We start from the raw sequence: 14,900 nt of genomic DNA on the forward strand, positions 1-14,900 counted from the left end.
TTGGCGTGACATCCTACTGCATCTGGCTACAGAGAGGGCAATTCCATAGGGACAAATGGTGAGTATTTCCACAAATTGCCAGCAGCAGGATCATTAGCATCGGACTTGCCCATCGGACATCAGCCTAAAGGTTGGAGTACTTCACCATCCAGAGAAGCACGTTAGTAAGGATGGATGATCAGTTGCTAAGGGGTGGATTTTTTTTTTTTTTAAATCTGCACACTTGATCGAAACTGCATGGAAATGCGTTGTGTGAATGGGGAAAAATCGAACGTTCTCTTGCTATATTCTGTGCAATTCAAATGTGTGGATGTGGAAAATACCACATTATGACCCCTAGATGGCACTGAGGAGCATACTCTATTTTTTTTTTTTTTTCCTATGATAGTTGACACTAGTGGCCATAATACAGATTCTTTTTTCCATTCACATATTCAAATTGCAAAGAATATATCTGGAGAACATTTCTGTCTGTACAGAAAAAATCTACACGCAATGTCAATAGGTGAACAGCTATTATAAATAAATCTCTAAGACTTAGCCGCCATAGTGTGCAAGGTATGCTGGGAATTGTAGTTGCTGGAGAATCTTGGGTTACATACAGCCACCTTGAGGTTCCGTCCACACCTATGCAGTTTGCTTTTCACAGTTTGTTTTGTGTTTTTCTACATGCGTTTTGATGCGTTTTTGTTCAGCTTTTTTTTTTTTTTGGTTAAAGTGGAATTGTTTTTGTTGCTGGTCAGAATACAAAATGCAAAAGTCAAAATGTAGCAAAAACGCACTACCATGCATTTCAGCAGCTTCTCCATTGATTTAAAAAAAGTCCCTGACCCTTTCCAAAAACGCAGCAGCTCAAAAAAGCATCGATGTGAATGTGTCCCATAGGAAACCATGTTAAATGGACTGTAGTGCGTTTCTGCAAAAAGCACAAAAAAATGCATTGGCGTGAACAGAACCTGTGTCCCTGCTGCAGACATTCACCTTTGTCGTGGTGACCACTGTCACCAGTACAGGAAATTCAATGCTTTACAGTTGTCACCAGAACAGGAATAGAGGGTAAATCTTCTAGCCCTGACAGCTGACGTCCTGTTGTGTCATGTGGTGGAAAGCTCCCTAAGGGGACACAAATGTCCAAAAATAAAAGTCTTGGCTACAAACGCCTACTCTGGGAGATGTTCCCTGCTTGCTGTTGGTGACCTGTCTGCCTGTACCGAGTATGTGGCCTGTCATTTTGATCCTGTGGCTTCAGTCAAGTCACAAAGATGCAGCAAGTGAAGTCAGAACTCTGATCTGTGTGCCAGACAGGAGGTAAATGTTGGCTGTCTGTGTATTTCTGTCATTGCTGAATGTTGGGTGGGCCTATTGGTGGCTCAGATTGCTCAGTAGTCAGTGGCTAGTGCGGTCCTGGGTACAGGAACACGCCTCAAGCCTGGTGAGCTAAAATTTAGATCACGTGTGTGTGGTTCATGTACAGCTCTGCCCATGACTGTTATGGGTGTCGGAGGCGATACTCTGGTGTGATGCACATGGTTGCATTTGTACGGAGACCCTAGTCCGTGTGCTATGTAACTGTCACAAGTGATGCAACACTTTCTGAATGTTGTCAGTTTGTGGTTTGGTCATTACACAACAGGATTCTGAGGACACAAACACCGCTAGCTCTGGTCATGTGAATCATCCAGCATGCTGGAAAATGTCTGTGAGTCAATCATGCAGTCTTTTTATTAGAATGGCCTTAGGCCACCTTTACACCTGTGGTTGGGAGGGGCTAAAAACAGGTATTTGCGTCACGTTTTTAATCACTCTTTCCCCCCAATATGGGATTTTCTGCAAGTAAACCAGTGTATTCTCCTCCTAAGGAGGGTATAGGAAACCCTGCAATCATTTCCTGGTTGAACAATAATTTATCATTCCAAACCCTGACAACTACTACTTGACCCCTGGTTCATATCTGTACGGGTGGTGCCGCTGCGGATCCCCACGAAAATCCATGCAGAGAATCCGCAGAGAATTGCGGGTGCCATTCGTTCTAATGGCATGCCACCCGCACTGGGAGCCACAACTGTACTGGGAACCGAGGTTCCCGTGTGGGCTGCGTTTTCCAAAGGAGTGCAGGGACTTCTTCCCCTGCGTGTCACGGGCACGGGGGTCCTTTCAAATGAATGGGCTCTTGTGCCCGAGCAAAACGCAGCTCGCACGGCCGCATAGATGTGAAACATTAAATTCATATGGAATGCTGGAAATGGATATTTGCAGAACAATGCATGATCAGAGTTGGTGAGTTCAGGTATAAAGTAATGTGTGCAGATTCCTTACACTTTCCGGACATGTCTGAATCTGCTCCGTGTCACCATGCATGCAGGTGTCCCCAGGGCAGGGGAGTAGGTACAGGCCCGTCACCATGGAGGATGGCCGTTCTGCTGACCCTGCAGAGGGAACACAGTAACAATGCAGGAAATAGCAGAAGCCACAGGGTGACAGGAAATTGCAGAGGTGATGAACTCCAAGCCTTCACACCCTTCCGCACACACCACCTCACTGACAACAGGGTGCCTGTGTTGTGGATTTACTAATGAGAATACACGTTTCTAGCCATAGATCTCAGAAATTGGAACCTGATAAGTCTACAGCGCCTATCGATCCTTAAAAAAAAAAAGAAAAAGTGATCTAAAAACATCCACATCAAAAGGATCAAAATCTGTCCTTTACAGTGTATTGATCACACTTCTCTAATGTGATCTTGTCTGCTTCTCTCCCACTTTCAGTTCTCTCACTGTCTTTCCCTCGCTCCTAGGCTGCAGGAAAACAATAGCAGCCAGCGCATGCGTTTTCCCTTTCTACAACCAATTGATGCACACGTCTGTATTTAGTTATCCCATTCCAGGAACAGGCTCATATTTGCAAGTACAAGTCTACTGTAATATCACATTCTCTGCTTCACTCCCAGCTGCTGCTTGGAACACAATCTCACTTGACGGCTGCAATTAAACAACAGGGGTACAGCCATCCTGCTCATTATTTGGGTAAAATCTGCTTCTCTCTGGTATGAAAGGGATGAAATGATGAAGCCTAACGTACGTCAAGTGCTATCCTCTTTAGCTGGCCATTGCTGGCTGGACTCTCTCTTGTGTGGCCTGAAGAAAATCCGTTCATACCCCCATCTACACTAACCGCATGTATGAAGGAATCCCCACTGCCGGCTTTTGTGTTCTAAAAGGCACAATACACACAGGTGTCTGAATACCTGAACAGCGACTGCTTCTGATGGCCAATACATTTTACTCCTGACCCAACTTTTGTTGAAAAGACAAGGAAGTAGAGGGCGCACCAGCAAACGACTGTGGTAAGAGAACATAAAGTCAAAAGCAACCAATTGCCGGATCAACTCCAGATCGTGAGAGGATCCTCAAAATGGCTGACTTGTATCAAGAAGCAGTCTCCTTTTCCTCAGAGCCCTGAGACTGCTCCTCGAAACGCATCAGATTTGAGGGTCCTCTCATGATTTGGAGCTGATCCAGTAATTGGTTGCTTTGGACTGTGTTATGCTCTTTTATCACCATCGTTTGCTGGTGCGCCCTCTTCTTCCTTGTCTTTTCAACAAAAAAGTTGGGTCAGGAGTAAAATGTATCTGAATACCTGAACAGCGACTGCTTCTGATGGCTTATACATTTTACTCCTGACCCAACTTTTTTGTTGAAAAGACCAGGAAGAAGAGGGCGCACCAGCAAACGATGGTGATAAAAGAGCATAACAAAGTCCAAAGCAACCAATTACTGGATCAGCTCCAAATCACGAGAGGACCCTCAAAAATCTGATGCATTTTGAGGAGCAGTCTCAGGGCTCTGAGGAAAAGGAGACTGCTTCTTGACACATCAGCCATTTTGAGGGTCCTCTTGCAATTTGGAGCCGAACGGGCAATTAGTTTCTTTGGACTTTGTTCTCCTATCACATTGTTTGCTGGTGCGCCCTCTTCTTCCCTATCTTTACAGCGATTTTCTTTGAGCACTCCCCCGACCCTTAGAGGGCAGCAAGGCCTATGCCAGCACAAGGTGTGCTGAAGACCTGACACATTCCATTTTTACACACCACTCTTGAGCCTTTCCAACTTTTGTTGAGCCTGGTGGTGCCAACCAGTCCAGCCACAGTTTGGATTTTGGCTAAAATTTGATCAGTCCATGAGGGCTTTAATGTAATTTGCTCATTGATCTATCTCCAAGGATAGACTGTGTCGGCCCACAAGGTAGAGGTTAATATGGAAGGGCTGCTTGGTGGCACTGCTACACTAGGCGTGATCTGTAACGGTTCAATTCGGGACTTCAGGGTGGGGGGACTGGATGAAGATGTGCGAATAGTTTTTATTCTATGGAAAGTGGGCATTCTCTTAAAGCTATTCTTCTCCTCTCCTCTACATGGAGATCAAGTAGTGAAATCCACTACCAGAAAGTGAGACTGTGCTACAGTAAAGCTTCAGTTTGGAGATATAATGCATATCCTTAGTCTGACTGCTCTCTTAAATTCCCATTCTTTAAAAGCTAGCCACAGCCATCTGTTCAGACCAGATGTTTTGTACCGTTTGGAAGTTTTAAAAAGTTTGGAAGCATCTCGTTCAATGTCGTAAACATATGCTTTTTTTTTTTTTTGAGTTGACTCATTTTCAAGCACTCACTCAGCCCTTTTTTTCTATACAAAGAATTGAAGGATTTCTTTTTTTTGTTGTTTTGTTTTTCCAACAATCGCTTTTTCTTGATTCTACCTGGGAAGTGTTTAAGTCCATTTCAATATTCAGTTTGAAACAGCTGAATGCATTCTATGTTCACAAAGGAAGAAAACATCTTACAGTTCATATCTTACATTTCCTTGTCTTTTTTAAAGCAGCCAAAGCCTGAGAGACCACTGTTTCCACAAAGAGAGCAAGGTTCCTTCTCTACAGCATGCTGCCGGGGGACAGACTTTTCCACTCAGGCTGTGGCTACTTTACAAGGAACGTTAAATTTGTAAAATATTGAAGATCTTTTCATGGATATAATTGGGATATTTAAATAGTTGGATTGAACCACATATACACAGGTGTCAATGTACACTGCAAGCAGATCTGCCTTCATTTTGCCCTGCTATATACAGGACATGAGCATAAAGGAAAAATATATCTGTAGCCAAAACTTCTCTCTCCTCTTCTCTTTTCTCCTCTCTCAGGCTGGAGGGATGGGTTGAGGTCCCATATTGGTGCACTGTGGCTTCTCTCTCCTTTTTCTCTTGGTTCTCTCTCACAGGGTGGAGCGATGGGTTATGTTCTCATATTGGTGCAGTCTTGTATTGGTTTAGTGTGGCTTCTCTCTCATCCTCTTTCCTTGTCTCTCTTGGGTTAAAGTGATGGGTTGTGATCTCCTATTGGTGTGGTTTTATATTGGTGCAGTGTGGCTTCTCTCTCCTCCTTTTTTTGGTTCTCTCTCTCAGGGTGGAATAATGGGTTGTGGTCTCATATTGGTGCAGTCTTGTATTGGTTCTGTCTCTCAGGCTGGAGTGATAGGTTAGGTCTCATATTGGTGTAGTGTGGCTCCTCTTGGTTCTCTCTCTCTCAGGGTGTAGTGATGGGTTGTGTTCTCATATTGGTCCCTTCTTATATTGGTGTATTGTGGCTTCTTTCTCCTCTTCTCTTGGTTTTCTCTATTGGGCTGGGATTATGGGTTGGGTTGTGTTCTCATATTTGTCCCCTCTTATATTGGTGTATTATGGCTAATTTCTCCTCTTCTCTTGGTTCTTTTTATTGGGCTGGGATGATGAGTTTTGGTCTCAAATTGGTGCATTTTTATATTGGTGTAATATGGCTTCTCTGTCCTCTCTTTTGGGCTGGAGTGATGGGCTGTGATCTGATATTGGTACAATCCTTACATTGGTGTAATATGACTTCTCTCTCCTCTTGGTTCTCTCAGTTGGGCTGAAGTGATGGGTTGTGATCTTATATTGGTGTAATATGGCTTCTCTCTCCTCTTGGTTTTCCCAGTCGGGCTGGAGTGATGGGTTGTGATCTCATATTGGTGCAATCTGGCTTCTCTCACCGCTTGATTTCCTCAGTCGGGCTGGAGTGATGGGTTGTGATCTCATATTGGTGTAATATGGCTTCTGTCTCCTCGTTTCTCTCTCGGGCTGGGTTATGATCTCATATTGGTGCAGTGTTTACTTCAGGCGATGGATACGTTCTAATTCCTTTCTCTTCTCTCTCTACAGATGAGAATTAAATAAACCTGATCCATCCAGGAGCAGCAGTCCAGCCAGAGATGTTTCAAGCTAAAATTCCAACCACGACTGCCACAGGCCATGTAAGTTCAGCTCGGTGACTAAGGCTCTGTAGAGGTCTTTTTATGGCTAAGTGGAAATTCCGAATCCTGGAAAATGCAGCTCACAATGGAAGCACTGTTCTGTCACTGTTTATGGACTCTTAAGGGAATGTAAAGTTTACACATTAGAGTAAATACGTCATGGACGGCAGATGTCACACAAAGGCTTTGGCCAGTGAATACTTTAGTTATGGACAGAAGAAAACCAAATTAAAGGAAACTTGTATTAAAAAATATGAGGGTTGTGGCTGCTCCTTCGGAACATGCTAGTTCCCTGGCTTCATACCTTAGTCACTGACCCGAACCAGTATGACAATGAGGAGAAAAGTCAGCCTGCATATTTATTCCAGGACAGAAACTCCCAAAGTATATAAGCACAGTAATATCTGTTTCCATCTTTTGTGCAGGACAGGCACACTAGGAAGGGATGTCTAGAAATAAACGGAATCCCTTGCATGCTTATGAGCATGTCCTATTTACAACTTCTGAAGTCACCTTTAAAAAGAATAAAAATATCCAACAATGGCCCCAGGACTAGCCCAGCCATAGGGAGTTGGTGAGTGCAAGCAAGGCACCATACTCAAAGATTTGACACATAGAATGGAAATCATACACAGATAAATGATGTTTTCTGATAATGTTCAATCTGATCAGCATTTGTTTGCCCCCCTATACCCCTGATCTCAACATATAGACAGATGGCAACACATACCAGTGTTATTGGTCAATCATGCCATATGCTGCACAATGACCGTATCTGTATTATAAATAATGCAACTCTTGTTGGCGGTTTTCTCCCACAAAAGAAGATCAAATATTATTAGTCCAGCAGCTGCTGGCTTGCTCTCATGGGGAGCTTCAGCTCCCAAAGAGTCCTGTGCAGCCTTTTTCTTCTTTTTATTTTTAACATGGAAGAACCCTTGTAATAACTTTTTAGGTCTTGGGGAACCCCTGCCAAGAAAAACTGCTCATGGTACATCAGCTTGGTGGTCAGTGGGAAGAATGCCTACCTTGCAGATGGTTAAAAAGCTAATTGGTTTCAGTGGTCACATATCTAAGAGGAAGAAACTTATTGCTGAAAAAACCCTAGCAACCTTTAGAGCAGGGGTGTCAAACTAGCGGCCCTCCAGCTGTTGCGAAACTACAAGTCCCATCATGCCTCTGCTTTTGGGAGTCATGCTTGTAACTGTCAGTCCTGCAATGCCTCATGGGACTTGTAGTTTGGCAACAGCTGGAGGGCCGCCAGTTTGACACCCGTGCTTTAGAGGAACCCTAGTTGAAGCTAATGGGATACCTGAGCCCCATCTGTACTCCTGTGATTCTATCCACTGGCTCATACGTCACTACAGAATTATGAAGTGCAGTATGGGTCTCACGAGTGGAACCATAGCTTGTATCCGGTCACCAGGTATCCCACATATCTGAGTGTCAGATGCACAAGATTCTCCAGCCATTGTAGGTCTTCAAAAGAGCAAAATTAGAATTCACCACCGATCAGAATGGTAAATATTCTTCATCTTTTGCAAAGAAATGGTGACCATTGCTTTAATTTGTGTTAGGATGAAGTTAGCATTCATGTTGGCCATAGACCTAGAAATTTTTGGGATCACATGAACAATTCCAAATTTTTGAATGACTACTGGCAAGGCCAGCCAAGCAAATCTGATATCCTTTTTTTTTTTTGTTTGTTTGTTTGTGCTTGATTTTACATTCAATCTCAGTTATTCTTTGTGTATTAAATCTATTTTTGCTCTTTCAATCATAGTAGTGACTTATGAGCCAATGGAAGTAACCACAGAGTGCAGAAGGGGCCCAGGAAACCTACCATTTACTAGTTTGGTTGTCCTACAAACCTTTTCAGTCATATGAAGGAGTGAATACTCGTTTAAAATTGGCTGAAAATTGCTATGCCTATGGTCAACATAGGGGGTTCAGTTTGGGGTTTAAAGTTGAACGATGGGGAAAATAAAAAAAAAAAAAAAAAAATGGCATCCAGCTAAGAGGAAATTTGCCAATTCCTTCCAGGTCTTTGCCAGGACTGCTGACATGTAGAATTCTAAAGATCAAACTATAACAGAGATTCCTTCCAGAGCCTGGAAACAGGAAACACGTAGAGGACTTGTTATCTAACTAGCTTTGTTCCTATTTCAGGATTCTGCCTGTAGTCCTGCAGCAAGTGTGGTTCAGAGGTCAAAGGTGAGCACACACACTCCTTTTGTGTTCCTTTTCTGTATTTAGTGGCTTTTCGCAAAAATGAAACCTGTAATTCACAATAGAGAATGTCTAGCACTATTACACCAGAAGAAACTTCCCTTTGGGAATAAGTGATCTCCCAGCCTCAGATCTAGTACTCCCCATCCATGCTTGTCTTTGGTAAAGGGAAAACTCTATGTAAAAAATGATCAACCTAAAACTTCAACTTTAGTTACATTGTTCCAGCTCGGGCCAGGGTACTTGTTGGATCCCCCTGGAAACTGGGAGTCACTGTAATAGGCACAGCTATTCCAGTGATCTCTGCTAGCTTCCAAGTCCCATGCCAAGCAGCTGCCTGCCAAACACAGGCATTCACTTGTTCACTCAGCACAGGGGCCATTCAGTGAACAACTTGAATGTTTTCAACGAATGCAAGCATTCTGTGATTGAATAAGGTGGAGAGGTGGGGCATTGACATCACAATCTCCATCCCATCCAATCGAATAAAGCTTTGCAGGTATAGTCCTTGTATAATGACTGATATGTATTGCACAGATAACACATAGACGCCTCTAATGTCCCTTTCTTTCTCCACAGTCCTTCAGTATGAAGCCTGCTGTTAAAGAACTCTGCTCATCCTGTCAGACGACTGTGTACCCTATGGAGAGACTAGTCGCCGACAAGCACATCTTCCACAACAGATGCTTCTGCTGTAAGCACTGCAGTACCAAGCTGAGGTAGGTGTAAGGTTAGCCCAGGGTGCACAATGATGACACAGTTGACTCTGTTAAAAAAAAAAAAAAGTGCCCATTTTATGTGTAATTGAAGGATCACTCCTACCAAAACTGATATTCAGTGTTTAATATATGCTGACCCTACCGTAAGTCTGTAGAGTCTTCTATTGGTCCCATAGGTTGAAAACGTATCAGTCCATCCAGTTCAACCAATGTAAAAAAAAACAGAATAAATAGAAAACCTCCATATATAGAATCCTATACCCACAACTGATCCAGCGGAAGGCAGAGTAGCCCTATAAAGCACGGTACATTTTGCTCCAGTGGGGGCGGGGGAGAAGAATACATTCCTTGGTGAGATCCAGGTTCTGCATAGCTGCCACAGCCATTATGAGGGGTTCTTACTCTCCCTGCTGGTTGTTTTGCGTTTTATCTTCTCTAATATATATATATATAAAAAAAAATAAAAAGTGGTTGGAAACACCCAAAACTTCAGGTGAACAGGAGCAAAGTTGGTAATTATGTTAGGGAGATCACACTGGTGAAATACCAAAGATATGTAAGAAGCCCAGTGGCAACCCAGCCAACTAAGTTCACCTACAACTAAAGCCCCCACCCAAAATATTGGCCAAATGCACCAATTAAAAAAAAAAAAGTTGCTTCCTCAGGCTTTGGTCAAAAGCATTTGATTACACATAGAGGGGAGTTTTATACGGCCACCAATATTTAACATTTAATATTTGAACAAGCTTCAAATTGACACTTTCCAACTTTGGGAAAAAGTCTGTGGAAATTATCCATAAAGACACCCAATACAAAAATATTGGCCCTTTTTATATAATCTCAAACAGATGTTGGAAATGCCAAGGCAATATCTTTGTACTTCATGGATTGATCCATTTTGGATCATGGTTTCTCATCTGGATTACTTTCCCATTGAGTCTTATAAATTTCCTCCTGGGTCTTCCCTTCCAGAATATCACACGGACAGTCTACAAGGAAACTAAGAAATCATATACTCCTAGGTGATAATGTCAGATTCCTCTGAGACTGAGATCAGGGTATATCCCCAACTGTGTTGCTCTAATTTAAGGAATGGTATCGTGGAGGTGTGAGGAACTTCCGACCAGAATTCATGACTTTTCAACTTCTCTGGATCCCTTGATACAAATCTTAATATAATTTGTCCCTCCAGAGTTGATGTTCTCCAAGAACGGCTTTAGGCATCATGTCCCTTCCACATTATATTACACTGGTTAATAACCACATAAAGCATGCTTCCATTGGTGCACCTTTTACACTTTATCATGATGAATCGTATACAGCGTATTACTCTTTTGTATTTGCCTACACTGCTGTTGTACTTGACATAAGATGCTGTAGGTGATACGTTCTGTATTCTTAGAACATGTAGTCATTTCTTAAGTTCTCCACAGATAGTTATCATAAAACAGGAAGGACTGATTGCTTCTGCTTACATTAACTACATTTGCACAATAAGTCCTCATGCACACTGGACGTTTTTACGGCGACTGTTTTTGGCGGGTTTTTTTCTACAGTCAGTAAACCCCCCAGCATGTTTATCCTAGGTGTCCATGCACATGTAGGCTTTAATCAGTGTTTTTTGGCTGGGGAAAAAATTCTCAGGACTAATAGGTTGCTAGGAGTTTTTTTTTTTTTTTTTTTAGCTGAAAAACATGGTAAACCGGTGTTTTTGGACCATTTTTTTTTTTTGGTTAAGAACCGCTAAAAATGCAAACACGGCAAAATGCAGAAAAACTTGCGTTTTTAAATGTGACTTTACATAGCTAACGCTACCAGCGTTATTAAAACGCCCTGTGTGCACGGAGCCTAAGGCTTTGTTCACGTATGTGTGGGTGGTGCTGCTGCAGATCCACATGAAAATCCATGCAGCTGCACCACCTGCGCAGAAGACTGCGGACCCGCAGGCGAGTGCCATTAGTTCTAACAACACGCCGCCCGCACTGGAAATTGCAACCGGGGTTCCCGTGGGGGCTGTAGTCTCCAAAGAAGTGCAGGGACTTCTTCCCTGCGTGCCCCCAGGCACGGGAGTCCATTCAAATGAATGGGCTCTTGTGCCCGCGCAAAATGCAGCCTACACGGCCGCATATATGTGAACCACGGCTTAGTGTACGTGGTCACCTATCATTGTGTGATCTGACAAGTGTGCAAGCTAACTTAATTCTAAATGAAAACCATTTAAAAAAAAAAAAATTACACTTTTGGGTGGACTGATCCTTTCATTTTTAGAATTATATTTGTTTACTTTGTCACAATTTCATGATCATATTTCATACCAGGATTTGTGGGCACTCCTTTTTAGTTGATGTCCATTGTGCAGAACAATCACAGTATGCAATGTTTCAAGCATATCTAAACCCCAAAACAATAAAAATAACATATTGCAGCTTGCCTCAATGTGGTAGCTGCATTAGTTTTCTTTTTTTTTAACCCTTTTTTACCTTTATTTTCACCTGGTGTGAATAACTCAGTTTTGGGCCTACACTGTACGGTTGTCACACACAGTCTGGTTTTAAAACGTGTCTGCCTTTGTTCATCTCCATTACAGTTGATTGATGGGACTGGTAGTTTACACTGAAACAATACGAATGTTTGTGCTTCTTCTCAGCTCACAGGAAATGACATGACAAGGACGCAGCATTTCTGGCAAGATCAAGTGACATTTTCTGTTCTTGCTGTAAATGTTCTTAGCCTGAAAAAAAGAAAACGTATGCAGTCACCACATCTGAGGACCGGTAAGCTTCAATATGTTACATCTTTGCTTTTGGGGTTTAGATATCCTGTAATTAGAACTACTGTATATGGACAGAACTGCACCCATACACATTCAGTAGAGGGAACTGTGCTGCACTACTGGGAGGATGTACTGCTTAAAACATGGGCTCTCCTATTTGATTGTAAGCTCTCAGGATCAGGGCCCTCCTAATCCTCTTGTATTGAACTGTATTGTCTCCCACTATATTGTAAAGCGCTGAGCACACTGTTGGCGCTATATAAATCCTGTATAATAATAATATTTGACGTTCTGGTTTCAATACATAAGTTACTGACCTGGAAAGATGGCGATTTATTTAAAATTTTCTAAAATTACAAATCTGCATCTTTGCTCCCAATAAGCGACTCATGGAGGATAGTGGATTAGGAGGACAGTGGATTAGGAGGACAGTTAGGTGCCAAGCATTTTCATGGGAAGCCAGCATTGGAAGTTTCCATATGCTCTCAGTACAGGTTTCCTGAAAGATTTCAGAGATTGTTATTCTATTGTTGGGTCTCACCCACAGAGAGAGGAGCGAATTGGAAAGCATGGCATGCCTGATGAGCTAATAGGGCTGCCCCCGTGTACAATTCGAAGCTACACATGGCTTAAAACATTCATTTTAATTATTGAGATACAATACATACCAGTGCGGCAACAGCAATGTCCTCACCAGACAATGAATCTTCAGCATCCAATATCTCTGCATGCGTCAAAGATGCTTCACCTGGCCTAGCTCTTCCAAATAGATCAGTCATATTTTAAATAAAAAAATTTGAGGGTAGCTTTTTATTTTTTTTTGATTCGATGATGCCTTAGGAAGCTCATCCTTGTTCTCCTGCTGCGTGTCTAAAGGTAAAATGGCACTGCCCCATTAATCTGATGTCTGTTTTATTATACAGTACATAGTTATGGAAGAGAAAGCCAACCTTTGGCCAGATGTATACATTCATTGACCGTTGTTTCTCTCCCATCAGCCTTGGCTCCTACGCTGCCCTCCATGGTGAATTTTACTGCAAACCTCACTTCCAGCAACTCTTCAAGAGCAAAGGAAACTACGACGAAGGATTTGGACGCCGCCCTCACAAGGATCTCTGGACCCACAAGGAACAAGAGGCTCCTGGTGATAAAGCTCCTTGACTGGCCTGTTGACCTGCAACTCACCTGGCTCTTTGTTCCTCACCCACAATGCACTTGGGGTAGGAGCTATCCTGTGCCTCCGTGTGGGTTTTTAATGCAGATAAAGGCACTTTTTTTTAATAGGATGTAGCTTATGCAGTTATTGCCTCCTGGTGGTGGGAGTGCGTAACTGTAAATGTCAGATGCCACCTGGGCCTTGAAGACCTCAAAGTGCACATTTTTCCTTTGACAATGACAGCTCCCTCTGATTTTATGTAGAGAGAAGGTTTTAAGTCTGGCATTTTTTATGACGGAGCTGTCCTGGACCCATGTGGCCTCTTGAATGTGGTGAGGGGGCAGTGGGTGATAGGGTTGGCCTGGTTTGCAGGGGTGACATTAGCTGTAGCTGCCAAGTTAAGTGATTGTTTGGGGAAATTAAAACAATGGGTGGGTTTTATCTGTTGCCTTGGTTTGTGAGATCCACAAAGGCAGTGATGGTAGGCTATGTACTTATTGCAACTATGTGATTTTATTCCTCAGAATAGACCAAAAGGTGCAGTAACGGCAGGAAGCGGGATGACGGCCATTTTGTTCTTACAGGGATAATGCAAACTGAACCAGACAGCCGTCTTCTCCCGCTTTTTGCTCTATGACCTCAGGGGACATACTCAGCTCTTCTGTGCATTCAGATATAAAGCTAGCACAAGGCCAAACTGGCCTAACCATTATTCAAATTGGCATCCCTGTCACCCACCTCCCTCTACACCACCCATAAAAAGGGAAGTACCCCTACCCCTTCCTCCCTTGGTATTGGACAAGGGAGACTGCAACATTCCTGATCTTCTTTCTCTGCACCCTCTGTGCTGATGAAAGGGGTACTCTGCACTGGTTTGGGGTTTTGTTTACAGACTGTTTTTAAATAAATGAATCTTCTGTGAGCCTTGATTGTAAAATAAAGTCTCTCTAGGAACAAAGGTTTCCTATTTGTTTTGTTTGTAGGTACAGTAGGCCATGCATTTACTGAACAAGGGTGGTAACTGGAGTCTTACATATTAAGCCCGGGTTCACACACAAATAATCACACCCTGTTGATATGAACTGCTGCGGGTGTGTATTATAACGACACCCCAAAATCAGTTTGCAAAACACAGTGTGATGTACAGAATCTCAAACACCCATGAGATCCGATTCTGGTGCGGACAAAAAAAAGGGTCCTGCACTGTTTTGATGCGGTGTAATTTGAGCCATATACAAATGTAGGGCTTAAATTGCACCACCCAGAAATTTCATGTGATTTGCACAGGAAGGTGATGTGGTTCCTGTACAAATCACATGCGATGTGCCGCATCGCATCAGTGTGAACCAGTGCTGAAACCCAATTGTAGGAAAAAATGAAATTTAATTAGTGTATTAATGACCTTACTCCTCAGTCTTGATTTGCAGACACCTCTTCCAAAGCCATCCAGCATTGTAATGGATCAAATGCACAATTTCCTTTATGAGCCAAGCTAATTTCCTGCCCTGGAGACCAGACATTTGTTCCTGCTTGTTATCTTCTTGGGCACTGGTCCCCTCACTGACCCTCTGAGCTCTCCTGCCTGTGGAGTCTGGGAGATATGAGAGGACCCAGCCACTAGAAGTGATGCCTCCACTAATAGGAACTGTTCACATCCAAGCAGGCAGTGATGTGAACAGCTGAAGAAAAAAAAAACACATGCAGGA

At 42.9% G+C, this 14,900-nt stretch overlaps 1 protein-coding gene across 2 annotated transcripts in view; it reads left to right on the plus strand.

Annotated features, from left to right (window-relative positions):
• LIMD2 (LIM domain containing 2) overlaps positions 1–14,152 on the plus strand; it is a 31,194-nt gene extending 17,042 nt beyond the window's left edge. For both annotated transcript variants that reach the window (XM_089674673.1, XM_089674674.1), the window contains exons 2-5: positions 6,226–6,317; positions 8,487–8,531; positions 9,126–9,265; positions 13,037–14,152. In XM_089674673.1, coding sequence (XP_089530799.1) covers positions 6,276–6,317; positions 8,487–8,531; positions 9,126–9,265; positions 13,037–13,199 — 390 coding nt within the window. In that variant the 5' untranslated portion in view covers positions 6,226–6,275 and the 3' untranslated portion in view covers positions 13,200–14,152. The remainder of the gene's footprint in view (positions 1–6,225; positions 6,318–8,486; positions 8,532–9,125; positions 9,266–13,036) is intronic.
• Positions 14,153–14,900: the final 748 nt, after the last annotated feature.

This window comes from Staurois parvus, unplaced genomic scaffold (assembly GCF_062004578.1).
Source record: "Staurois parvus isolate SC_StPar_1 unplaced genomic scaffold, SC_StPar_1.0 ptg000151l, whole genome shotgun sequence".
NCBI classification, from domain to species: Eukaryota; Metazoa; Chordata; class Amphibia; order Anura; family Ranidae; genus Staurois; species Staurois parvus.